The 25675-nt window shown below is 39.0% G+C and overlaps 1 protein-coding gene across 1 annotated transcript; it reads left to right on the forward strand.

The window, feature by feature from the left end:
• The first annotated feature begins 268 nt into the window (after window positions 1-268).
• On the forward strand, window positions 269-25675 carry LOC122087468 (brefeldin A-inhibited guanine nucleotide-exchange protein 2-like). The gene is made up of 11 exons (XM_042656620.1): window positions 269-1809; window positions 8929-9246; window positions 9415-9760; window positions 9860-10282; window positions 10446-10741; window positions 11026-11299; window positions 13159-13664; window positions 13798-14119; window positions 14503-14884; window positions 15027-15709; window positions 24831-25675. Exons 1-11 carry the CDS (start codon window positions 641-643, stop codon window positions 25446-25448), a joined length of 5337 nt encoding a protein of 1778 aa, XP_042512554.1. The 5' UTR covers window positions 269-640; the 3' UTR covers window positions 25449-25675.

Here is a 25675-nt window from a genome sequence, read left to right on the forward strand (position 1 = left end):
AAGTGATCACGATGCCCTTGAATATACAATATAATTTTAGTGAAAAAAAAAATCATCAAATTTAGATATATTTGAGCAGGAAATCATCTACAGATATATATTTGCCTTTTGTCCCCTATACCTAATTTTATCAGATTTACCTTCAGCAATCAAAATATATCAGATATAAACAACTGGAAATGTGAAAGATGCCCAGGGTGACAAAATATGAGAAGAAATTCTTAACAGGAGAGTGTGAGTAATTAATGGAAAATTTAGGGAACGGAGAGAAAATTTCCATTTTAATTTCTACTTCACTGCCTATCGATTGATTCACCAAATGGCATCCATGGAGAAGTCGAGAACCCATTTGGAATTGCTCTTTTTGACCCAAAAGGAAGAAAAATGATTTACCAATGGCAAATATCGTCATTTTGAAAATTCCAAGGCACATTCTCTAAAGCCCCCGCCATCTTTTCCCCCTGCTTCTACGAAGAGGCGAGCGAGAAGGAAATTGATCAGTCTCACGTTGCTCTTGCTGATGAGTTGCAAATCAAGATATCGCCATTGACGAACCAGGAGAGCTCACTTGCCTTACCGGAAGTGAAAAACCCTAGTTGTTGTTCTTTAGATCTGAATTACTGTTAAGCTTTGATCGGGAATGGCTTCTTCGGAAGCCGATTCCCGTTTGAGTCAGGTAATTACTCCGGCTCTCGAGAAGATTATCAAGAATGGTTCTTGGAGAAAACACTCCAAACTCGTTCACGAATGCAGATCTGTAATCGATAGGTTAGCTTCTCCTGATAAGTCTCCGACGTCTTCCGATGAAGAGAGTTCAGTGCCTGGTCCGTTAAAAGATTGCGGTCCCGTGGAATTCTCTTTGGTGGAGTCTGAGTTAATTCTCAGCCCTCTTATTTCTGCTTGTGGATCTGGATTTCTTAAGATTGCTGATCCGGCTCTCGATTGCATCCAGAGGCTGATTGCTTATGGCTTTGTTCGCGGTGAGGCGGACCCTTCTGGTGGCCCTGACGCCAAGCTTCTCTCTCGTTTGATGGAAGCTGTTTGTAAGTGCCATGATTTGGGGGATGATGCGGTTGAGCTCCTGGTACTAAAGACACTGCTTTCTGCCGTTACTTCGATCTCATTGCGGATCCATGGGGATTCCTTGTTACAGATCGTTAGGACTTGCTATGATATTTACTTGGGGAGCAAGAATGTTGTTAACCAGACGACTGCCAAGGCTTCTCTGATACAGATGCTGGTGATTGTGTTTCGCAGAATGGAGGCTGATTCGTCGAGTGTTCCCATTCAGCCAATTGTGGTCGCAGAGCTGATGGAACCTATAGAGAAGTCTGACGCTGATGGAAGCATGACACAGTTTGTACAGGGATTCATTACGAAGATCATGCAAGATATTGATGTGGTCTTGAATCCGACCCCAACCAAAGCTGCACTGGGTGGGCATGATGGCGCATTCGAGACTGCAACGGTTGAAACCACAAATCCAGCTGATTTACTGGATTCGACGGACAAGGACATGCTGGATGCCAAGTATTGGGAGATCAGTATGTATAAGACTGCTCTGGAAGGGAGGAAGGGGGAATTAGCGGATGGAGAGACCGAGAGAGATGATGAATTGGAAGTTCAGATTGGGAATAAGCTAAGGAGGGATGCATTCTTGGTTTTCAGAGCTCTTTGTAAGCTCTCAATGAAAACGCCTCCCAAGGAGGCCTTGAATGATCCACAATTGATGCGTGGAAAGATTGTGGCTTTGGAGCTGCTGAAGATTCTCCTGGAGAATGCTGGAGCTATTTTCAGGACTAGCGACAGGTTCCTCCTCACTCTCAATTTTTTTATTATTTTCGTTCTTCTTATAAATCTGTTGAGTTTGTTATTTTCTCTGATTTTCTTGCTCGCTTTGGTTGATAGCTAGTCTAAAAGTTTCGTATTTTGAGATTTGTGTGTTGCAAGTTGGGTATAAACTCATTCTGCATATGTTTCGTTTTGAATATGTTTCACTTGTTTCCAGTTTCATGAATCATGATTCTTCTTTTATGTTCCATTTGCTATTCAATATAGTGCAGGTTAGTTGGGTACAGAATTCCTTGCTTAGTGGGCATGTTCCTCATTAGGCTTGAAACTGGAAGTAGCTAACTAGAAGTACTCCCACGAGTTGAGTTGTTTGATCAAACGTAGTAGGTCCTGTAATAAGTAATCATGGTGGGATATTTTCTTCTTCATCTTTTTTAATAAGGAAATTTTCTAATGGTTTGAGAATATGAAGAAAAGACCTGACAATAATGTGCCCTTCTCAAGAGGCTGTACAATGTCATGTTCGTAATGGATAACAATAGTGCATATTCCTACTTAAAATCCATTTGTAAACTTGACATGTGAGGAGTACCATAATTTAGTAAATAGTTGCATATGTGTGAACTGATAGAACTACGTAAAATTTACTGAATTGCTTGCATATGTGTGAACTGATAGAGCTATGTAGAGTGACCAAGAAAAAAGAACATTCTGAAAGAAAAGGAGTTTTGAAATTATAAAGGTGAGTGAGACAAGGCAGAAATATAATAGGAGATTCTTTCCTAGATAATTTCAAGGTGAAAGGTTTTCTGGTTTGCACAGACCATAAAACTTACCTGGTCCGCACACATACCTGTGCCACATGAATGACGATTTGGCAATTTTGACTGTTGGATATAGGAAATGATATGGATTGGCCATATGTCAAATTTGAGCATCAAATTCAAACATTTACCCTGTTTGTCCATGTGCCCCACAGTGGTCCATGCACCCTATTGGTAGTCCCAGATTATTCAGTGCTTTGTTTTGCCAGTTGGCAAATTCCATTTGGGCTGAAACTTGACATGTGGACAAGAAGCCTTTTGATTTTCTTTTCCGCAAAAATTCGGCCCCATCTATCTACCAACTAACAAATATTGTGTGAGACTATAGTTGTCACGGCGCCAAGTCGAACCAAAGCATTGGAGGGCTGCCTAAGCGCTTAGGCAACAAGGTGCCCGCCTTAAGGGATTCCTCCTTCCATACATGGGGTTTTCCTATTTTTCTTATTTCCATCAAGTTAGAAATACAGAGTAGGGGGATCATGCCCACTACCAACGATTTGAACAATTTGTTAAGCTTATGCTTGCTGATTTCATTGAGATTCAGAACTCTTTTGCTGTGAGATGCAATGGAGCCTTTGTTGGGATGCCAAGCTGGACTGGTGAGATGTTAGTCTAGTTCTAGGTGGGAAGCCTAGTTAATATCCTTTTTCTTCTTCTTTTTTTCCCCCCCTCTTCCATTAAAGGTCAGATCTCTATTCTTCCATTTGGTGCATTTTAGTATACCTGTTCTGATTGTCGCCTGAAGTTCTTATATTAATCACTAATCCTTTATAGTTTTCTCAAGGTTTCAGATCAAGTTTCTTACTCATATAACTCGCCAATCTGCTCCATAGCTTCCTGGTTGTGTAGGGAGTTTGCTGACCCATCAAACTGCTCTTACAGCACTGTTTCCTTTCTTACTTTCCATTTTCCTGCAAGCTACTTATTCTGATTCTCTGCTATCTGAAAGTTTCTATTTCTGGAATCTAAGATTGGTAATTATCAAATCAGAACATTAATAAAGAGATGGAAATTCTAAATTCTGGGATTATTAGCTGTTACACCATAGTTTCTAATTCTGTACTCAACACTTTCTGTTTCTGTGACCGCCCATAACCCCAGACCCAATCGTTGGATTGGTATCATATTTTGAATGTTTATTCCCCTGTTCCATAGTGTCCTTCGACCTCAATCACAGTTCCATCGTAGTGCTCAGTTTTGAGTTATTTCAAATAGAATGCATCCTGCGATTGTTTCAAGCGGTTTGTATCTGAAGCTACTTTTAGGTTAACCAAATTGCATTAGTTATCCTTTTCCAATTTTTTGGTGCAAATGTATCGAGATATTTACATATGGTGGAGTTGGTTGAAGGTATTCTAGAATTCTTTTGGCACAGCACAACCTGGCTTTTCATGTCTCCTTTTGTATATATATATATATTTTTTTGGGTGAATAATGAATGCATTCAAAGAAGGGGGAGGGAGAATATGGTTCCAAAGGGGAAATTACAAACCCATTAAGGGTAACAAAAGCCCATAAAGGACTACATTCAAGGCCCACATGGCTTGTAGACTCAAAAACTTGTCACAAAAAACCCACGTGGGTAAGAGACAGGTAACAATAAACCCAAAGCAAAGAGGGGCATGAGGCCCAATTGTGCAACACAATTCAAACACAACAGCCCACTTGGGTTAAGAGGCAAGAACCAAGAAGTCCAAATAAGAATAGGAGCAAACAAGACAATTCCAAGTAGGGTTTCACCAAACCCTACTCAACATGTCTCCACACTTCAACATCCTAGCTGCCAGGAGATTTGGAGCTCCGCTGGCACGAAGGCAGCCACGGTGGTGGTGCTTGCGTTGCAGAGGGCAACGGCGAGGCGGCTGTCGGCTGTCGGCTGTCGGCCAAGCATAGCTGACAGCCTTTCTGGCTACTGGCCATGCAAGTAGCTGGCCTTGTGGGCTCCGGCAGTGCAAACGATTCAATCTGGGAGGAGATGGAGAAACCGGCGAATCTAGATTCGGGCTGCGGCTTGGTCAGTGGCAAGTTACACACGAACTGGGCAGCGGCTGCAGGCAGAGATCTGGACCAAAGCCAGCGGCACAAGGTCACTCCAGATCTGAGGCTTTACAGTAAGGAATCTCAAGGGAGTTGGCAAGGGTGGATCACGACCTCCCGATCGTGTGAGACAGAAGAGGAAGGAGAAGAGATAGGGTGAAGACGAAAAGAGAGAGAGAGAGAGGCCAACCTGTTGATTAGGTTCAACCCATTTTCATGTCTCCTTCTGTATTATTTGTGTTCTTATATATATATGTATATATATATATATATATTCGGGTACTTTTCTGCATGTGATTATCTTTTCTTCTATAAATTGATTAATTGAAAGGAAAAAGCATCAGATCTCTGTGTAAGTGATCAAGCATCTGTCCACTGTCCAGTTAATTACCCAATGAGGATTTATTTTCTGTGGGATAAAAACTCATTTTATATCTGTAATGTCGGTTTTAGTTCAAGGGAAAGGACCCATTTACTGGAAAGTATGTATAGGTTTGTGATGAATGTTGTCAAATCACATTAGCGAGCCTAGGTGATGGAGTAGTTTGTAGCCTAGGTGGTTCCGTGGTTGTGTAGCTGACATCAAGGCTCTCCTTGCCACCCTGATAAACCAAACTTTATCATGTGTTTGCTGCCCTTTCATAACATATTGTATATATTAAAAATTTGAGAAACATGCATAAAAATCTTCAAACCCTTGAATTCTAGCCCTTGACTTGGGATGTTTCATCTTGACATCTCCAACAACTGACATTTGAATCAAAGATTCAAGTTAGGATCTCATCATGAAAAAATTGATGTAGGGTAACACATAAGTACAGTATAACAAGTAAAAACTAGTGAAAGAGCATCTAAATTATATATTTTTTTATTCCTATATTTGAACCCCTCCACAAAAAAAAAGAGCCACCACTTGGTGTAGAAGTTCAGCTTCCAGTGTGAAGAAGCCAGTTTGAGTCTGAGGGTGGCCTCTTTATCCAAAAAATGGACAAGGTTTGGACTGACTCCAGTCCACCCATTCCAGGACCCTGTGAAACATGGACTTGCACGAAGATATTGCCCCCCCCCCCTCCTTTCTTAAATAAACAAAATCTAATGATCTCACACGAATGTGATAGTTATGTAGCACAATAGATGAACACCTAGGTGTAGTTGCCTCTGTGCATGTCAAGATACCTAGCCAAGTGTGAAGTTAGGCTTTGCATGTCACCTTGCCTCCTTTTGATTGTTTGGTTGCCTGGGCTTCTTGTTGACAACATTGTTGGAGTTCAATTATGAGAAATGCTTCTCATTAAAAAAAAAAAAATAATAATAATAAAAAATAAAAAAAGAAAAAAAATAAAAATAAAAAGAAAGGAAAAGAAAAAGAAAAGGGAGAAGGCGAGAAGGTTGGAAATTGTTCTTTAGATATTTTGAGTAAATTTTCCATTTTGGTATGAAGTTCTGTGGCATCCTAGGGCTACATGTTATATCTGCGAAGTTTCATGGACTTTTTGAGTTTATTTGAGGGGTATCTTAGCATAACCACTGATACCTGAATCTGGTTCCCGGAACCAAGGTTCAAGATTTTGGTTTCAACATTAGATATTTTGGGTTTTGACTGAATTTGATCAAACTCTTCATGTTTTAGATGGCCTTTTTGGTGGTTAAATGGCCATATATGGGCCCGAAACTTCAGGCAACCCTAGGTAATCATTTATAAACATACTGGAACCATTAGTTTGTAAAAAAATCACACTTAAAATGGTAGTTTGGTTTCATACCCTAGGTTGGTGATGTACACTGTACCCTGGTGTATACTTTCTCAGATGTAGCCTATTCTACACATAATTTAGTATTAAAACACACAAAATTCAATGAAAACAACTACAATACGCAGTAGGAATGAAGAAAAACCAATTAATATTACACAATGTCAAAGTGTTACAGGTACAAGTGGACAACCAAGGTAAAACACCTCCGCGAAACTGTTTTTTTCAAGTCTATGTCAGTACCACATAGAGTTTTGGGAAGGCTCAAAACCTTTGGGGAAAAAGGGTATAAGTTTGAATCTTACACAAATCTTTGCTCAAATGCTGCAAATCGTAGCTGTAGCTGCATTGTAGTAGTCCCCAACACTTAGTTCCACCAAGAAATATAGGTGATTTGGCCATAAATACCAATTTCTAGGATTTTTAAACTTATTCCCCTTTAACAGGAGAAACCACTTGAAACTGAATCGAAACCAAGTTAAAACTGGAACTTTGATTGAAACCAAGGTTCGAAATCTCTTTTCGTTTCAGTGTTTCAGTGGGTTCAGAATTACCCTCGCTGTAATTTTTTTTTTTTTGGATGCGGTTAACTGTTTCGGTGGTCAAACAGCCATATTTTGACCTGAAACTTAGTGGGTAGTTTGTTTTAAGGTTAATAAACATGCTTAGAACATAAATTTGCAAAAATATTAGAACATGACATTGTTTTAGAAAATATTTTCATGACATAATACAACAAAATCAAATATGGTATAACATAACAAGCATCATGTATGCTTCAAAACACTTTAATATTAATCTCTTATTTTTAATATCAAAACAGAATATTTTTCCCTATTTTAAAAAATAATTTTCAATTATTAATCTATTTTTTCTAATTTTTTAAAAATTAAAATAAATAATTACTGTCTGAAAAAAAATTTCACTCCAATGGAGTCGTAGAACAGCCAATGGTGAGTAACATATATATAATTGACTTCCATCAAAGGTATATTTACCATAAAAAGTAACAATTTATTTTAATGGAAAATCAATTTTTAAATCCGAAAGAAAAATTATGTACCAAAAAATTTTTTTTTGACTTCGTGAGGTCATAGATCGGCCTGTAGTAATATATAAAAAAATCTAGCCCCATCCAACATGTATTTATGTACTATTTCAAAAAAAAAAAAGTTTTTGGGGAAAGAACTTTACCTTTCCTAAGCTTGGAATGTGTAGATCTTGTTGTAGGAGTGATTTGGAAGGCAATATGTGTAATGATGTGACTAATTAGAGGCCAATAGGGTGACTTTGTGTTCAAAATGCAAGATGGAATCGAGATTTCACCTAGACAGACGAGACAGATGAGATAGGTCAACTCTGTCTCACGGAAATGAGGTATTTATAAGCCTTTACAATATCTCGCCGAGACGATACCAATATCTCGGCTGAGATACCGAGATTTTGACTGAGACCATGTAAAAAGTGTATTTCGTAGCCTATCTCGTCTCGGCCAAAAAAGAAAAATCACAAAATAACCGAGATCCCGCCGCGATTTTGAACCATGATTGAAACAGTGCTTTATAGGCACTGTTTTGTAATGAAACTGAGTTAAAACCGAAATGCCAAAATTTTGGTCGAAACCCTGCATTCTTCCTGAGTTGCACCCAGTTTTGTTTTGACCTTTGTGAAAACCAAAATATTTCGTGAAATTTGACGGTTTTGACCGAGGTTTTGAACTATGCCTGGAACAACATGGCAGTCTGCTCAACTGATTTGTTTGGTTGTTTTATTCTGATCCGAATTTCAATATTCGTTACATAGATTTGCTTCAATCTGAGCGTACTTTCATCTTGCGAAGTTAATTCCATTTGGATGCCTTGTCCTGTTGATTCCCTTTTTTGGAGTCTGCTGCTATGTGCCGGGAAGGAAACCCTAATCATTGAGGAACAGACAATTTTCTTGGTTGCTGGCCTCCCTGCCTCTTAACCCAGGGTTATAATAAGTTCTTGACAATCATAATGTATCAGTGAGTTTTTTTAAGGTATTCTAGTTTTACATGTATCTGTTTTACATTATGTTTGCTGGACAACATCTTTTAATTCTTATTCTAGGGTTTTGTTTACCTTATGTGCTATCTGCATCACGTCTCTTCCAGCAAAACAAAGGGTATATATGTTTACTTGTCTTGGTTGATTGATTCAATTGGTATTGTATGACTCTGGAACCTGCATTTGGTGCCTATGTTAGTTTTGAAGAAATATCGTGCTTCTTAATTTCCTCTTGCTAATTAGGACATGATCCAAGCTTTTCTTTAATAGTTAGGATATGGTTCATACTTTTCTTTACGAATTTATATAGCTTACAGTTTTAGTCCAAAATGCACTGTTCATATTTCCTTTCATGTGTTTGCTGCTAATGTATTATTACTCTGTGGATGTTATGCTTTCTACAACCTCTTGTCAACTTCACAACTTTGTATTTATCTTTATTAATTTTCTTTGTTGTGGCTCATGTTCAGTTAACTTGTCTACTTGGTATGACAGGTTCTTGGGTGCTATTAAGCAATATTTGTGTCTGTCATTGTTGAAGAACAGTGCTTCCACACTTATGATTGTTTTCCAGCTTTCATGCTCCATTTTTATTAGTCTGGTATCAAGATTTAGAGCTGGATTGAAGGCAGAGATCGGAGTGTTCTTTCCTATGATTGTTCTTAGAGTTTTAGAAAATGTTATACAGCCTAATTTCCAGCAGAAGATGATAGTGCTTCGGTTTCTGGAGAAATTATGCGTTGATTCACAGATTTTGGTTGATATATTCATTAACTATGACTGTGATGTCAATTCATCCAACATATTTGAGAGGTAAGCTCTTTTGTGTTCTGGCCCTTTTTTGTTTATAGGACTCAAGATTTGACAATTCAATGATTAATCTTTGGCCACATAACTCACGGTCACATCACTCTACCATCCCTCTAAGGTCCTGAAGGTTTTCATGTCATTCTTTTACCTCTTAATCTTTAATGATGACAGGATGGTCAATGGACTTCTAAAAACTGCTCAAGGTGTCGCCCCTGGAACTGCCACTACCTTACTTCCAGCACAGGATACCACCATGAAACTTGAAGCAATGAAGTGCTTGGTGGCAATTTTGAGATCAATGGGAGATTGGATGAACAGACAGTTGCGCATTACAGATCCTTGTTCCCCTATGAAAATAGAAGCAGCTGAAAACAGTCCTGAAAATGGAACTCATCCTATGGCAAATGGAATTGAGGATGAGCCTGCTGAAGCATCGGATTCTCATTCTGAAACCTCCAATGAAGTTTCGGATGTGTCAACTATTGAACAGCGCCGGGCTTACAAGCTTGAACTTCAGGTAGATAATGTTATGATGTATTGGATGGTCACATTAAAATCTCTGCTCCATTCTGTACTATTTCTGTTCTCTGTGGGATCTAATATAAAATTATGGCAGGAAGGTATTTCCCTTTTTAATCGGAAACCTAAAAAGGGAATTGAGTTCCTTATCAATGCAAAGAAGGTAGGTGACTCGCCAGAGGAGATTGCAGCTTTCCTTAAAAATGCGTCTGGCCTGAACAAGACTTTGATTGGTGATTATCTAGGAGAGAGGGAAGAGTTAACACTAAAAGTAATGCATGCATATGTGGATTCCTTTGACTTTCAAGGGATGGAATTTGATGAGGCAATCAGGTCCTTTCTGCAAGGCTTTAGGTTGCCGGGTGAAGCACAAAAAATTGATCGCATCATGGAAAAGTTTGCTGAACGTTATTGCAAATGTAATCCAAAAGCTTTCATTAGTGCAGATACTGCATATGTCCTTGCATACTCTGTTATACTGCTCAACACTGACGCTCATAATCCTATGGTTAAGAAAAAGGTGGGTTCACTAAATCTCAAGGGAATGGATTGGATGTTTGAGACAAGATCTCCGTCTCTCTTTGTCTCTCTCTGCCCCTTTCTGTCACTTCTCTTGGTAGAAATTATGTCACCACCGTGGGACTGCATTATTGAAAATTTTGTTATATGACTTGGTGATGCAGATGTCCGCTGATGATTTCATAAGGAACAATCGTGGTATAGATGATGGAAAAGATCTTCCTGAGGAGTACTTGAGATCTTTGTTTGAACGGATTTCAAGGAATGAGATTAAAATGAAGGAAGAAGATGACTTGGCTTCTCAACAGAAGCAGGCTCTGAATTCAAACAAACTTCTTGGCTTGGATAATATTTTGAACATTGTTATCCGTAAGCGAGGAGAAGAAAAGCATTTGGAGACCAGTGATGAACTCATGAGGCACATGCAAGAGCAATTCAAGGAAAAAGCTCGTAAATCTGAGTAAGCTTGACAATCTTCTCCCATGCTCTAGATGCACAAATGCTTTATGGGAGATCCCTGACATAGCCTTGAAGTTTACAATCTACGAAAGATACGGTTTATTCCTAGATACCTTAATGGTCTTCTTACATTTGTTGCATTCTAAGTCCTCTATTCCTGTGGTTGTAATATATTCTATGCCTGTTTAGAGTCAAGTTGCATATATGGGTTCATCTTATGAAGGCGATATGAAACTCCATTAGATTTTAGACTGTCTTTGTGATCTGGATATTTACCAATTGCAGGTCAGTCTATTATGCTGCAACGGATGTAGTAATCTTGAGATTCATGATTGAGGTCTGTTGGGCTCCAATGTTAGCTGCCTTCAGTGTTCCACTGGACCAAAGTGATGATGAAGTAGTAATTTCCCAGTGTCTTGAAGGCTTCCGCTATGCAATCCATGTTACTGCAGTGATGTCAATGAAGACACACAGGGATGCCTTTCTTACTTCACTGGCAAAGTTCACTTCCCTCCACTCAGCCGCTGATATCAAGCAGAAAAACATTGATGCAATCAAGGTTGGTGCTTAGTTTCATATTGCTTTGCTTCATTGTGACGTGGTCTTATTTTCTAAAAGGAATTTGCTTCTACTTGTGCTGCCTTGCTGGTGGAGAATTCTCGTGTTTTGCTTTTGATGATGTGTGTTTTGCTTTTGATGATGTTTGTTTTGCTTTTGATGATGCTTCTGGTAGGCAATAAAACACTCTGACTGACTGACTGACTGACTAAGAATTTTCAGGGAGCTTGGAGCCTGATGCCCCTTGCCGCCTTGGCGAGGTTTGGCAATACTTATTGGTAGAATTATACGTATTGGATGGTATTATCTGCTTGCATCAGTTTCTATCATTCCTCAAATAGTTGTATCCCCCCCCCCCCCCCCCTTCCCTTTTTTGGGAAAGGGTGGTGTTTGTGTTTGGAATAGAGTGATTGGAGATTAGGATTGTTATTTGAGGGGAACAATTGGATTTTAGGAAATTGAAAAGCAGAACGATGAGAACAGTGAGGTAGGTCAACAAATAAAATATTTGAAAATAGGTCTATCAGAAAAAGAAAAGAAAAGATGGGAAGTATAGCTAGAGCTGATTCAGATTTGTAGTTGAACCAGTTTGACCCATCTGGCCATCCAGACTCAGATGAACCGCGTCCAATTGGGTTTTGTGGTCTAGTAGGATATTTAGGATTTTATTTATTTTATTGGGATAATGATGTTATCTTTTATCCTGTTTCCTTATTTGAGTAGTTTCCTTTTTAATTTAGTTTCCTAGTTTGTTTAGTTTCCTTATTAAATGTAATTTCTATTCTTTTATATATGTTTGTAATCCCTATCGTGGGAGTAGAATTGAGAATGAAATAGTGAGAATTAGAAGAAGCCTTCTCCTTTCTCTCCCCATCGTGGGACCTATATGACCCCTCCCCCTCTCTCATCTCTTCTTCTTTCTCTTCCCTTCCCCTATGAGACCTTATTCTTCTTTCTACTCCTTCTTGGCTTTGATCTCCTTTATCTCTTCTTTTTTTCTTCATACTTTAGGGTTAATGTCACCACCTTAGGGCAATCCAAACCCTAGGTGCTGGTTCCCAAAACCCCTCTCCAGTTGTGAGAATCATAGCCCGCAACTAGGCTGGTTTCTTCTACTGCCTGAATCAGATTCAGCACTCTCGTTTCTTTGATATTTGGTTGTTTGGATTAGATTGTTGGTTGCATTCCCTAGATTTCAGGGTTAACTACCTTCACCCAAAAAGTTGTGGCAATTGGATCAGCATTGAGAGAGTTCTTTCACTCTTGGAAAAGCTCAGCATTACTGCTGGTTACGTGTTCATTCGTGGGTTGACGAAGAAGATGAAGTGGTGACAGGATTTTAAACATCATCATACCCCCTTTTATTTCATTAATACCCCTCCCCTTTGTCTTTATCCCCACTTCCCTTAAATTTATTTTCCTTCTAAGTCTCTCCAATTATAATACCTAATACCTTTTATTTCTTCTCCGCTTTTCCTTCTAGTGCTTGGACTTTTGTTGAATTGGGTGGCCCATAGTAAACCCTTGGAGTTGTTATAATACCAAGTAGGGTTTTTTTGACCCCGGGATCGCGTCAAAAGCCCTACTACTATCTTCACATTTTTATGAATATTCTTAGAAGGCTTGAAAGCATCACACTTCTAAAATAAATAACAAGTTTCCATAGCAGTACAAAAATTTCTACTTAAATTGGAATTAAAACACTATATTCTCTTCTAATGAGATTGTGTGCGGTCATTTGCTTGCCACTGTATGAAGACTTCATTTGTCTAACTGAACTTCCAGCACACAGTCATTTGCTTAGGCTGCAGTAAGTACTTATTTTATGTTGTGATTTGGCATTTCATTTGCATTCTACAGGCAATTCTTATCATTGCAGATGAAGATGGAAATTACTTACAAGAAGCTTGGGAGCATATTTTGACATGTGTTTCACGGTTTGAGCATTTGCATCTCTTGGGGGAGGGTGCTCCTCCAGATGCTACTTTTTTCGCAATTCCTCAAAATGAGCTAGAAAAATCAAAACAAGGCAAGTCAACCATCCTTCCTGTTCTGAAGAAAAAAGGGGCTGGGCGAATTCAATATGCAGCTGCAGCTGCCAGAAGGGGTTCATATGATAGTGCTGGTGTTGGTGGCCGTGCTTCAGGGGTAGTTACATCTGAACAGATGAGCAATTTAGTATCCAACTTAAACATGTTGGAGCAAGTTGGAAGCTCTGAAATGAATCGAATATTTACAAGAAGTCAAAGATTGAATAGTGAGGCAATAGTTGACTTTGTTAAAGCCCTTTGCAAAGTTTCTATTGAAGAATTGCGATCTACATCTGATCCAAGGGTTTTCAGCCTTACAAAGATTGTTGAGATTGCGTAAGAATCATCCTTGCTGTATTTTGTTACCCATCTTGGACATACATTGTTATCTCCAGTTGAGTTTTTATAGGTATTTGTCTGTTGTTATTAAGTAACTGTCCTCTCTTCCTGTGGTTTTTCTTTGCTACAGGCATTATAACATGAATCGTATCAGGCTTGTGTGGTCATGCATCTGGCATGAGCTTTCAGATTTCTTTGTGACCATTGGCTGCTCTGACAACCTCTCAATTGCAATTTTTGCTATGGACTCCTTAAGGCAGTTATCAATGAAATTCTTAGAGCGAGAAGAGTTGGCTAATTATAACTTCCAGAATGAGTTTATGAAGCCTTTTGTCATTGTAATGCGCAAGAGTAGTGCTGTTGAAATAAGAGAACTGATTATCAGATGTGTCTCACAAATGGTTTTATCTCGTGTCAATAATGTCAAGTCTGGATGGAAAAGCATGTTCATGGTATTGATTTCCACCTGATCTTGTTCCTTTTGTTGGTTTTGTCTAGCATGGAAATCAATTCAGTTTTTTTGAAGGGGGAATTCTCCTTGATTTAACTCAGTTAAGTCTTATCCAATTGTTTTTCATGGACTATGTAAATTCTGTTCCCTTATCGTTGGTCATATTTCCTACGCAGTTGTAATTTTTCGAGTTTTTTCACGATCTCCAGCTTAGTACTTTTCAACATTCTCTGGTCCTTATATACTTCAATTAATTGCATAGTAATATTCTTTAATTTATTTCAGCCTTCTTAGTTACAGGATTTGGTCTGTTGCTTTTGTTTATCCATTGACAGAAATGTATATAAATGCATACTTCTTATTTTTTTTTATTTGTTTTTCCAGGTTTTCACAACTGCAGCTTATGATGACCACAAGAACATTGTGCTTTTGGCTTTTGAGATAATTGAGAAGATTGTGCGAGACTACTTCCCATACATAACTGAAACAGAAACTACCACATTTACAGACTGTGTGAACTGCTTGATTGCATTTACAAATACTAGGTTCAACAAAGACATTAGTCTGAATGCAATTGCTTTTCTTCAGTTCTGTGCGACCAAACTTGCGGATGGAGATCTTGGTTCCTCATCAAGGAATAAGGAGAAGGATTCCTCTGGGAAGATTGCTCCATCATCACCTCAAACAGGAAAAGATGGAAAACATGACATTGTGGAGTTCTCTGATAAAGATGATCATCTATATTTCTGGTTCCCATTGTTGGCCGGTAAGAAATTCTATATCTGCGCTAGTGTTTGACGTTGTAGAAAGCAACTTTTAGACACTTCATATTTGTACTTTTGATCTACAAATATAGTAAACTGGAACCGTGTAATAATTGGCAGTAATTTTCCCCATTTTTGGTGCAGGATTGTCAGAGCTTAGCTTTGACCCAAGGCCTGATATTAGACAAAGTGCCCTAAAAGTGCTTTTCGATAGTCTGCGCAACCATGGTCATCTTTTCTCATTGCCATTGTGGGAACGGGTATTTGATTCGGTTCTTTTCCCCATATTTGACTATGTCCGGCATGCTATTGATCCTTCTGGAGGAGACTCACAAGCGCTGGGACTTGAAGATGATACAAATGAGCTAGATCAAGATGTGTGGGTCTATGAAACATGCACGGTGGCCCTCCAACTAGTTGTAGATCTCTTTGTTAATTTTTATAACACTGTCAATCCACTCTTGAGAAAAGTGCTAACGTTGCTGATAAGTTTCATTAAACGTCCCCACCAAAGCCTTGCTGGCATTGGCATTGCTGCATTTGTTCGTTTAATGATTAATGCCGGGAATCTATTTTCTGAAGAGAAGTGGCTAGAAGTGGTTTTGTCATTGAAAGAAGCAGCTAATGATACGCTTCCTGATTTTTTGCAAATTATTGATGGGAGGATTGTGGCTAGAAATCATGAAGATTCTTTAGCACAAAGAAATGGAGAGTCTGCTGAATCTATTATGCCTGGTGATGATTTGGAGAGCTTCAGAACACACAATCTTGATCTTGTGATTTCTGATGCTAAAAGCCGGGCCGCTGTTCAGCTTCTGTTGCTTCAGGTATGCTATGTTCTTTGTTTTATCTTCTACATTTCTCATCTTCACTTCTGGAGGATCTGTGATATGTGTGCCATTTGGGTTGTAGTTGACCCACTGGAATAACTGACTTGTTGATACAGTTCAGAGTTTTCTTGATGATTGCTGCATGAATCATAGGATAAAAAAAAAAGCTTATAATGTTAAAACCCAGGTCTTTTGGCCCTTTTTGGAAAGATTATTTCGTCCATAAGTTCTAACGTGATGATTTCATTTTGAAGTTATTGAAATTCATGAAGTCATTTGGAAACTGTAGGAACATGCATGAATGTTGAGTGATGACAACCAAGGATGAATACACTCAATATATTCTTTTGGGATAATTACTTGGACACTCCTGTACTATGGCCAGGTTGCTTGACACCCCACCAAACTATTGAACATATTACTTGAAACCCCAAGAAACCTGACGGTGTTAGTTTGTTGTTTGTAATTGAATGGAAAAGACCATTTTACCCTTATGAGTTATTCAACTCTTTTTTTTTTTTCCCACCCCCAACCTCCCTCTCCCCTTCGTCTCTATCTCCGGCTCCCCTTCTCTCTGAAATCAGTGTTGCCTTGTTCAATTCGCCAGATGATGAGCTCTGGTTGAAATGCATCATTCGTTAGAGATTGTAAATACATTGTTGTTGTAATTAGCTACTAGTGATGATCGAAACCCATATAGCCTGTGATGGTCGAAATGCATCATTCGTTAGGAAATGTACATAATATGGCAATTGAGATTTCTCTTGGAAGGGCTTTTCCTTCCGTGTTGTTTTTGTAAGTGATTAATACAGAATGTACAGGATTTCAAGCTTTGTTGATGATATATCAAAATAAAACCCTTTCTACTTCACCATTTTCCTCTCAAAACAGTTCTTCCCTTTTGTGCAGTTTCTAATTCTGAATCAATGAACTGTTGAACTCAGAGGCTGGGTCGGCTGTACTTGATTTGGTTTGAGTTTGAAAGGGAAGGAGTGGAATAGGACTTTATGCTAAATTGAATTAGCTAAACCAAGTCAAAAATAGGAAACATTTATGATCTCTGAGATGCTAATTGAAGTGGATGGTGGCTATATCATCCTCCGACATCTGTTGTTGGAGATTCAGTGCGGGAAATTACATTAGATTGCATGTCACTTTATCGGAAAAGCTGCAGAATCTGAGGCATGCTACCTGATTTAGAGCCTGTTGGATGATGTTCATATTCTACAGGAATTTCTCCAAGTAAAAAACAAAAAATCCTGTTTTTAGGAAGTATTTTTTGCAAGTAAGAAATCCTTGGAATTTTGTAAACATGGATTTTTTTTTCTTCTCCGTACTCTTCCAATCCTATTGAAACCTTGATCTACTTCGCCCTCTTGGTATACAATTTCCAATCAAGCACTAACGATTAGGATTAGTGAAAATTGGGGTTGGTGTCAGCCGATTCCAATCTGGATTGTCTGACTCATCAATCTGATACCTGGTTCTTAAAACCATGCTTCTGAGAGAACCTCTTCGTTTCCACCAACGTCGGCGCCCCATACCCACTCAATCTTGTCATGGCATACAGGGAGATGCAAATCATGTCGTCAAACCCCTGAATTGATAATTCAGTAAGTGGGGCAGAGAATTTCATCAAGGAAATTGAAATTCGAGAGCAGAATAATTGAAATTTAGGAGATGAAAGGGAGCCAGAGAGGGAGGCTGGGGGTGGAATTACCAAAAAAAAAAAAAACCTTGCCTTAGAAGTTGAATAACTCATAAGGGTAAAATGGTCTTTTTCCATTCAACTAACAGAAAACTAACACCGTAAGGTTTCTTGGGCTTCAAGTAATATGTTCAATAGTTTGGGGTGTCAATTAACCTGGCCATAGTACAGGGGGTATCCAAGTAATTATCCCTATTCTTTTTTATGTATAAGCAATAATATGAAATAACTAAATATGCAGGAAAAGCTGAGTTTTTTTGTTAGGCTGCATATCAGAGACTTTGAGGGTGCTTAGAATTATGCATTACAAATATTCAATTACTATGTGATCTGAGTAAATAAATGCAATCTTAAGAAAATTGAAATAAAAGGAAAGTCTAAAGTCGAACTTTAGCTTTGGCAGTGTCGTGTGCTTTCTTCTAAGTGGATCAAATCATCAAATATGCATGTTGGACATGCATAAATGCATTCCCACACAGCATAGATTATTAGAATCTTAATCTTGAATTCCTGCTTCTGTTTTACACTTTTACCACATCTTGGTCCTCATTCGTTCTACACAAAAGAATGTGTACTGAAGTTCCATCTTTTTCCTTGTAGAGGGTCTCTAGATGGCCAAAGTAATATCATACATTTTGTCTTCCCCTTTAGTTTCAATATACGGATGATATAATTCGTGGAAGATACCATTAAAATTTTACCTTTAATGTAAATACACGGACAATACAGTTCACACGAGAGACCTTTTTTTGGTCTTACCTAATTCTCTCTCTCTCTCTCTGTATCTGTCATTCAGTCTGTCTAACCGTCGATGCTAAAAGGCTCTCTATCCTTAACATGTAGAGTGAGGGTACTAAAATGAAAATCCTTGCTATAAGGTATGCATATCAATACTTCTGCAATATGTTTCCGTTTTCATTCTGATTTTGTTGTTGTCCTTAGCATTTTGATTGGTCAGCTGTATTTTATTATATAAGAGTATATATATATATATATATATTAAGGCTACAATTTGTTAACTATGCTATCATTCTTTTCTATCTAAAAACATTTATGGAAAATGCCTAAATCTTCTTAACAAGCCAAATGACTTAAGATAACAATCTCATTAAAGTGCTGTTAGTTTTTACAATGTTATGCAAAAGATAGGTCCTCACCCTAGTATGGCATATAACAAAGCTGCTTGGAGGGGTTTTTAACTCGGATCCTTTTAGCCAACCCCATTTAGTTGGGATAAGACTGAGTTGTTGTTGTATCAAGGCGATGGAGGATGGTAAAAAATCAAGGCGGCACCAACAAGGTGATGCCTAGGTGACCAAGGCACCAGTCCAGGCTGAGCCGTCTAGATGCATAGGCGACACCTTGATAACTATGAGTTTTTCTTATTCTAATGAATAATGAAATTTTAGTTGTTTTGATGGTATGAGACCATCTCAAAGGGAGCCTGAACCATGGCGGAGAAATGGTGTAATCACCCTTCATCTTCAATCTGTCTATGTTTTGAATTGAAGACAGCAGATCCATCTTTAAGTACTCTTTGAATGCTCAAAGGACTTAGGAATTTGTCCTTGAGATGAGAGAAAGTATTGATGTTGTTAAATGGTTTTGGTGATTTCGGGTGAATGAGGAGGAATTGTTATAAAACAGAAAAATACCATCCATAGAGATATCCACTGATCCAAGAGCACTTCCTTGGACTGGCGTAAACCCGTTGGGGAGCACAGATTGAGATGAACCAGGTCCAAATTTAGTTTTGGTCCAGTAGTATATGTAGGGAGGGTTTGGGGAGCCTAGATAGAGATGAACTGGGTCCAAATTTAGTTTGGTTTAGTAGGAAATGTGGGGATGTATCTTTTTAATTGGGTTTTTATTGTAATTTTTGCTTCAGTTTTATATGGGGACTTTTAGATTGGGTTAGATAATCAGGAGATAAGAGTTAGATTTTACTTCTATTTCAGTTTTGTATTATAGTTAGGAAACTCTCAATTTCTTTCAATCCCCTCCAAGCTGTCTGCTCATCACTATACCCTGATTTTGGATCTTATGATAATAGGCTTCAGTTCTAAAACGGCAAGCTTCTTTCCGGTTGCCTCGAATTGATATGATCCACTCTCCAATCCTCATATATTTACTGGTAATGTATTTTTGGGCTGCCTCAGTCCTCCATCAAGAAGCTTGAGTGCCTCATGTGTGCCTTCCTATAGACAGGCTTGGACTCTTCCCACGTTCTTCACCCTATCAGTTGGGCCTCTATTTGCTTTCCCGAAGATTGGGGGGGGGGTTTGGTTTGAGAAGAATAAGAGCATGGGTTTAAAGTATCGGTATGTGTCGTACCGTCGGCTAATAGGTAACGGTATCAGCCCTTACTGATACGCTACATAGAAATTTTAAAATCCTTTTGTATCGATATGTATCCTACGATACATACCAATACACACCAATATGATACGAAACACACCGATACGTACCGATACTCTATGGAAAAATTAAAAAACAAGGTGAAATGTACGTTTCGGTATGTATCGGTGTATATTGATACATACTAATATGGTACGATATGTACAGATACGGTGCGGTATGGTCATATAATGGCCAAGATGGGTCTTTTTTTAAGAAAACGCGATTTTTTGAGAGGTTTTTGTTCCAAAATTGCTGTCAGCCATTTTTCTCTCTAACTAAAGTGGAAATCAAAGATTTTACATGTATGGGACAACTACAAACCTTATTTTCTTAGTGCGATACTCTCAATTTAGTGTTTATGCATAATACATGTTATATATAGCTTCTTTTAACTACTTTGGTATGCAAAAATGTATAAAGAAGTGTTTCCTATAAATTTATTTGCGTATCTTTAGAGTATCTTAGCGTATCTCCGAAACGATACGATACCCTACGTATCTTAATTTTGGCTGACCAATACGGTGACCGATATCGATACTTTAATCCTTGAATAAAATATGTTTAATATTTTTTTGTATCCTCAAGCTGATCTGATAGCTAGTGGTCAAGAAGAAAATCATTTTTGTTGACTGGGCCTATTTGTAGACTTCTTCATATGGTGCCGGCCTATAGGTATAGCATGCCAAGATCGAAGTTAGAAAAGAATAGGGGGTAAATACTGGACAGCTTGGGGTCAGATTTGGCTCGGTTCTGATCCTGTTGTGTTGTTGTTTGAAGGATGAGGGTGGTAATAGTGCAAATGGTGATGGAAGATGATGGCTGAATGTTGAAGATAGTAAGATAACTTTGGCAAGCTAGAGTCCCTCTAGTGCCCTGCTGTAAGAGTCTCACCTAAGCCCTGTTGAGTCACACAAGAAAATACTCAAATAGTATGCTTGAAAATTCGTTGGTTGCCTTTGAGAGCAGCCATGATTTGTATTATATAGAGGTGGAAATCTTGAGTACAACACAATAATATTAAAGAGACTCTAAGAATTCTACAACCCCTTTGAAATTTCCCATACGTAGATAACAAATCTAAGACATAGAAAACTGTTCCCAAGACATACAGCCACATCCAAAACCTTGTCCCAACTTAATGGGGTCGGTTATATGGGGATTCCAAGCAAGAACGAGCACAAGGATCCATGCAAAAATATTGACAGGTTATGGCTAATTATAATAAGTGCCGGCTGTCAACCTGACGCACCAATAGATATGCAACATGTAAAACATTTTCATTTATCAACTATAATAGTACTACTCAGTAACAGTAAGAAGCTTGTGACATATATAATTCAACCATAGCATTTGCAGACAGCATACTTAGTTTCGTGTTAGTTTCATGTGGCAGAAGAAACATATTTAAAGATAAACCAGAATGCAACTTTTGCAGCTGAATAACAGGTTCTGTATCCACCACTGGATACAGGAAAACACTAATTGTGACAAGTGAATTAATGCTAAAGCAAATGCTGGAAGTTCTAACATAAAAAATGATGCATAGATAACAAATCTAAGACATTTAAAAACTGTTCCCAAGACATAGTAAACTGATAATAGGAAGGCACTTAATGCTGCCTTGGAAGATGAATAGGCATTAAAGAAAAAAAAACACTGCTAGAAGATGGACTCTACTGGCCAGAAATAGACTGCTATATAATGAGAAGGCTAGGCAGTGGGGCTGACCTTGGACTTGGGCTGGCCTCCCTTTTGAGAGTACTTCTTGGAGAAGTATTGGTCAGGCCTCTTTGAGGGGTCGGTTGCTGGATCAAATGGATGCCATGCATCATCGTAATGACTTTGGACTTCTTCCTCTATCTCTGATGCTTCCCGGGCCTAGAGAAAGATCCTAAAGTTTGGACCCCTTGCCTTTGGGGTTGTTAAATACCTGATTGATGATGGAGCCTCCACTGGCCTTTGGTTGGACTTTTGGCATCCTCTAGGGATCCTCCCCACTCAGTCAGTGACAGATTCAGATACAATTCGGCCTATGATAGGCTACCATGGTTTTTTACATTCTTCTTTGTAAGAGTTGGGCTCTACCTCCCTCTTCCTATCCCCTGTTAGCCATTTGGGATGCTCTGGCAGGCATCCCCAGAAGCCCAGAGGTATTGGTGATATTGTTAGTTGGTCTGCTTCCTCCTCGGGCCTCTTCAGCTCCAAGTCAGCTTGGAATCTCTTTAGGGCTCAGGACCCCGTGATTCCATGGTGCAAATTGTTTTGGTTTAAGGGCCACAACGTAACTGTTTGGAAGGCCCTCTCTTGCTGCCTCCCAATGCAGTCTTTCTTTATCCAGAGATATATTCTTACTTCCCCCCTATGCTACCTTTGTTGGAATGCCCCTGAAGATTTGGATCACCTCTTTTTTGCTTGGCCCATCTCCTCCTTGGTTTGGAAAAAGGCTTCTTGCTAAATGTTGACCTCGGAGGAGGAGGGTCTTGCCCTTTAAGAGGGAATGGAATTGGGTGGACATGTCTTGTGCGGCAGCTCAAGTTTTGATGCAGTGGGTAAATTTGCCTTTTGTGCCATCATTTACCATATCTGGTTGGAGCCCAATCTCAAAATATGGACCTCTAAGTGGAGATCCTTCTAACAGATTTGGGATATCATCACCTTTGATGCCAGAAGAAAGTTATCTATGGTCTTGTCCTGTTGCACTAACACCCCCTAGGAATGGGGTTATTGTGGATTCCTGGGGCCTCCCCCTCTCTCTGTTCTGGCCCTATGCTGCTCCTATCTGAGAGCTGGGCTTTGCTTGTAATGCTCTCTTCTTCTTCCCTTCTTCTTGGGGATTCCCTATATTTCTTCCTCTTTTGGTAATAAAATTATTTATTCACCCATAAAAAATATGCTTGTAATCCAACAATGGAGAGTTGAATATGGAATGAAAGTTTGAGTTGGGTTACCCCCCCTGGTTGTGGAGTTGTGTGCGACCAATCTCTTCTTCTCTTCCATCCAGTTCCAGGTACGAGCTTCTCTTCCTCTCTCTCAACCTTTCTTCCTTCTCCCCCTTCCCAGCGAGACTCTCTCTCCTTCCTCCTCCTTTTCTCTTTTTCTTTTCCCTTACCCTGTTCTGGTGTGCAATAGTGCCCTACGATTGTGAGCTAACCTCTCCCACCCTTCTTTTTTCCCCCAGGAGAGTGATATTTTGAATCTCAGAGCTTAAGATCTTGTGAACAGTGAGGACCAAACCTGCAAGTCCACCTGGGTTCGTTCCTACTGCCAGGTTCTGTTTCTGGTCATTCTCCTTGATTCCTTGGGACTCTTTCAAGTAGTTGCCTGAGGGAATTGGTTGAACATTGGATTGCAACTCTACACCTGAAATTTCAGGTTTATCCGAGACCTTATGAGTGTGAGCTTGCAGCCCACAAGCTGTGGACTTCCTTGCTGAGTTCGTTGGCTGAAGGTCGAAAATAAACCTTCTATTGAGACTTATCTTTTAACCCTTTATTCTGGTTTTTCCATTCGACTTTTCTAATGTCCTTTTATTCTGTTTTGTCCTTTACCTTACTTTCTATTCCAAACATACCCCTAAACTTTATTTACTAATCACCTTTATAGTTTATATCCCTCCCCCATTTAACTACCAACCTATCTTTTAAGATTCCTCTTATTTACAATTGCGCCATGTCCTTATAAACTTCAAGATATTTACTGCTTTGTCACTAAGCCTTTGATTTGAGTGTTCTCTTGCTCGTGTGGGCCCATTGCACCACCTACATGTAAATCCTCGTAGATAACCAATTGTGCAACTGAACGCAGTCTCCCATGTTGGAGGAAACTTTAATAAGTGGGGCATGCTTTGGAGTAGAAACTTCCAGGATTCACTGAAGGGCTATGGTCACATCCACATTGGTAGTCTTCTTTAAATAAGAAAGAGAAAATGGCTTATGATGTAGATAGTCAGGAATATCTTTTGGAAAAACTTTTCCAGAAAATGATTTTCCTTCACGTGAAATTATTGTGAATGAATAGTTGGTGATAGATCTCCACTTGCCTTGCACATTAGGTTGCATGTGGGAGGAATCATAGTTGTCATTGTGTCTAAGCAACCTAAGTTGTTAGGGGGCCTGGATGTAAGGCGACACCAACAAGGCGCCTGCCTAGGCGACCAAGGCAGTCAAACCTTGTTATCTCCTTGAAAACATTTGGGGCACTCTTAGAAGTGCTATATTTTGATTCTTGGGAAGGATTATGTTATCATCATATGAAGTGGAGGTAAACACAACTTCATCCTGACCATTAGATGAAAAGTTTGTCTTTGCCAAACAATACACACCATATATCCCCCATTTTAGTCCTTGTGTTTTCAATGCCTTCACAAAAATTTAACCCTAAATTAGAAAATCATCCTGAGACCCATTTGACATTGATGGGTTCAACAGCCAAAGCCAAGGGGATAGCAATGTAGCAAACTTCATTACTCTCAGGTGTTGTTTATCCCCAAGAAAGGAAATGTTACAATTTGTAAGTCTCATTCTTTTTCCTTGTATTGCCTGATGGAGCAGCTTATCTACTTTCCAGGACATAAGTTAGTTGGGAATTTAAGTGTTTTGTATTTATGACATTAATTTGGTAATGCCTTTTTTTTTTTCTGATCAGTTAATTTGGTAATGCATTTGAGCCTGAAATTTCGTAGAATTTCGTAGAATGTCAACGATTGATAATTTCCAACAAGTGGTAATGCTTTTCAGACAATAAAGAAAAATCCTTATTTGTTACAGGAGAATATAGAAAATATAGTTGTGAAGTGAGCCCTATGTTTCAGATTTCTTCTTGAGTTCTAGGCAGTTTGTGGTCTTCAATTTCTATAATACTTAGTCTAGGTGAACATTTTCCTTGAATTTGTGTCCTCTGCACCTGTTCCTTGGCACCCCCTCCCCCAAACCTCTCTCTTTGTATGTGTGTGTATGGAATATATGGCAGGGATCTTTTGAATCTGAAAACTCTCGCATTAAATCTGTGCAGGCTATTATGGAAATATATAACATGTATAGGGCTCAAATTTCAGCGAAGAACACTATAGTGCTGTATGACGCATTGCATACAGTGGCATTACATGCTTACAAAATAAACAGTGACAGTAATCTGCGTTCAAAGTTGCAGGAGCTTGGCTCCATGACTCAGATACAAGATCCTCCATTGTTGCGCCTTGAGAATGAATCCTACCAAATTTGCCTTACATTGTTGCAGAATCTGATACTGGACAAGCCCCCTAGCTATGAAGAAGTAGAAGTGGAAGCTTACCTAATTGATCTCTGTAGGGAAATCCTTCAGTTTTACATTGATACAGCTCATTCTGGGAGCTCATCCAAAGTGTCTGCTGATGGTCAGCCAAGGGATCAATGGTTGATCCCTCTTGGTTCTGCCAAACGAAGGGAGTTGGCAGCACAAGCACCACTCATTGTTGCAACTCTCCATGCTATTTGTGGTTTGGAGGACTCTTTGTTTGAGAAGAACTTGGCTCGGTTCTTTCCTCTACTGTCGGGTTTAATAAGTTGTGAACATGGGTCAAACGAAGTACAGGTGGCATTGAGTGATATGCTCAGCTCATCTGTGGGTCCGATTTTGCTTCAATCATGTTGAGTTGGCAAGGTCAGACTTGAGAATTCAAGGTGTATGATAATAATTTTTTGCCTTTGTAGTCCGATTTGCATTTTGTTCTCATGCTATATGTTATAACCGTTGAGGAAGCATAGGTTAGTAGTGTATTTTAGCCATCTTTTTGTATGGCCGAGGGCTTCTGAACCGTTTTGTAATATAGAGAGATCATGGCTCCTTTATTCAGAGTTCATAGATTGTTTCAGAGGGTA

The sequence above is a fragment of the Macadamia integrifolia genome, chromosome 8, assembly GCF_013358625.1.
Source record: "Macadamia integrifolia cultivar HAES 741 chromosome 8, SCU_Mint_v3, whole genome shotgun sequence".
NCBI classification, from domain to species: Eukaryota; Viridiplantae; Streptophyta; class Magnoliopsida; order Proteales; family Proteaceae; genus Macadamia; species Macadamia integrifolia.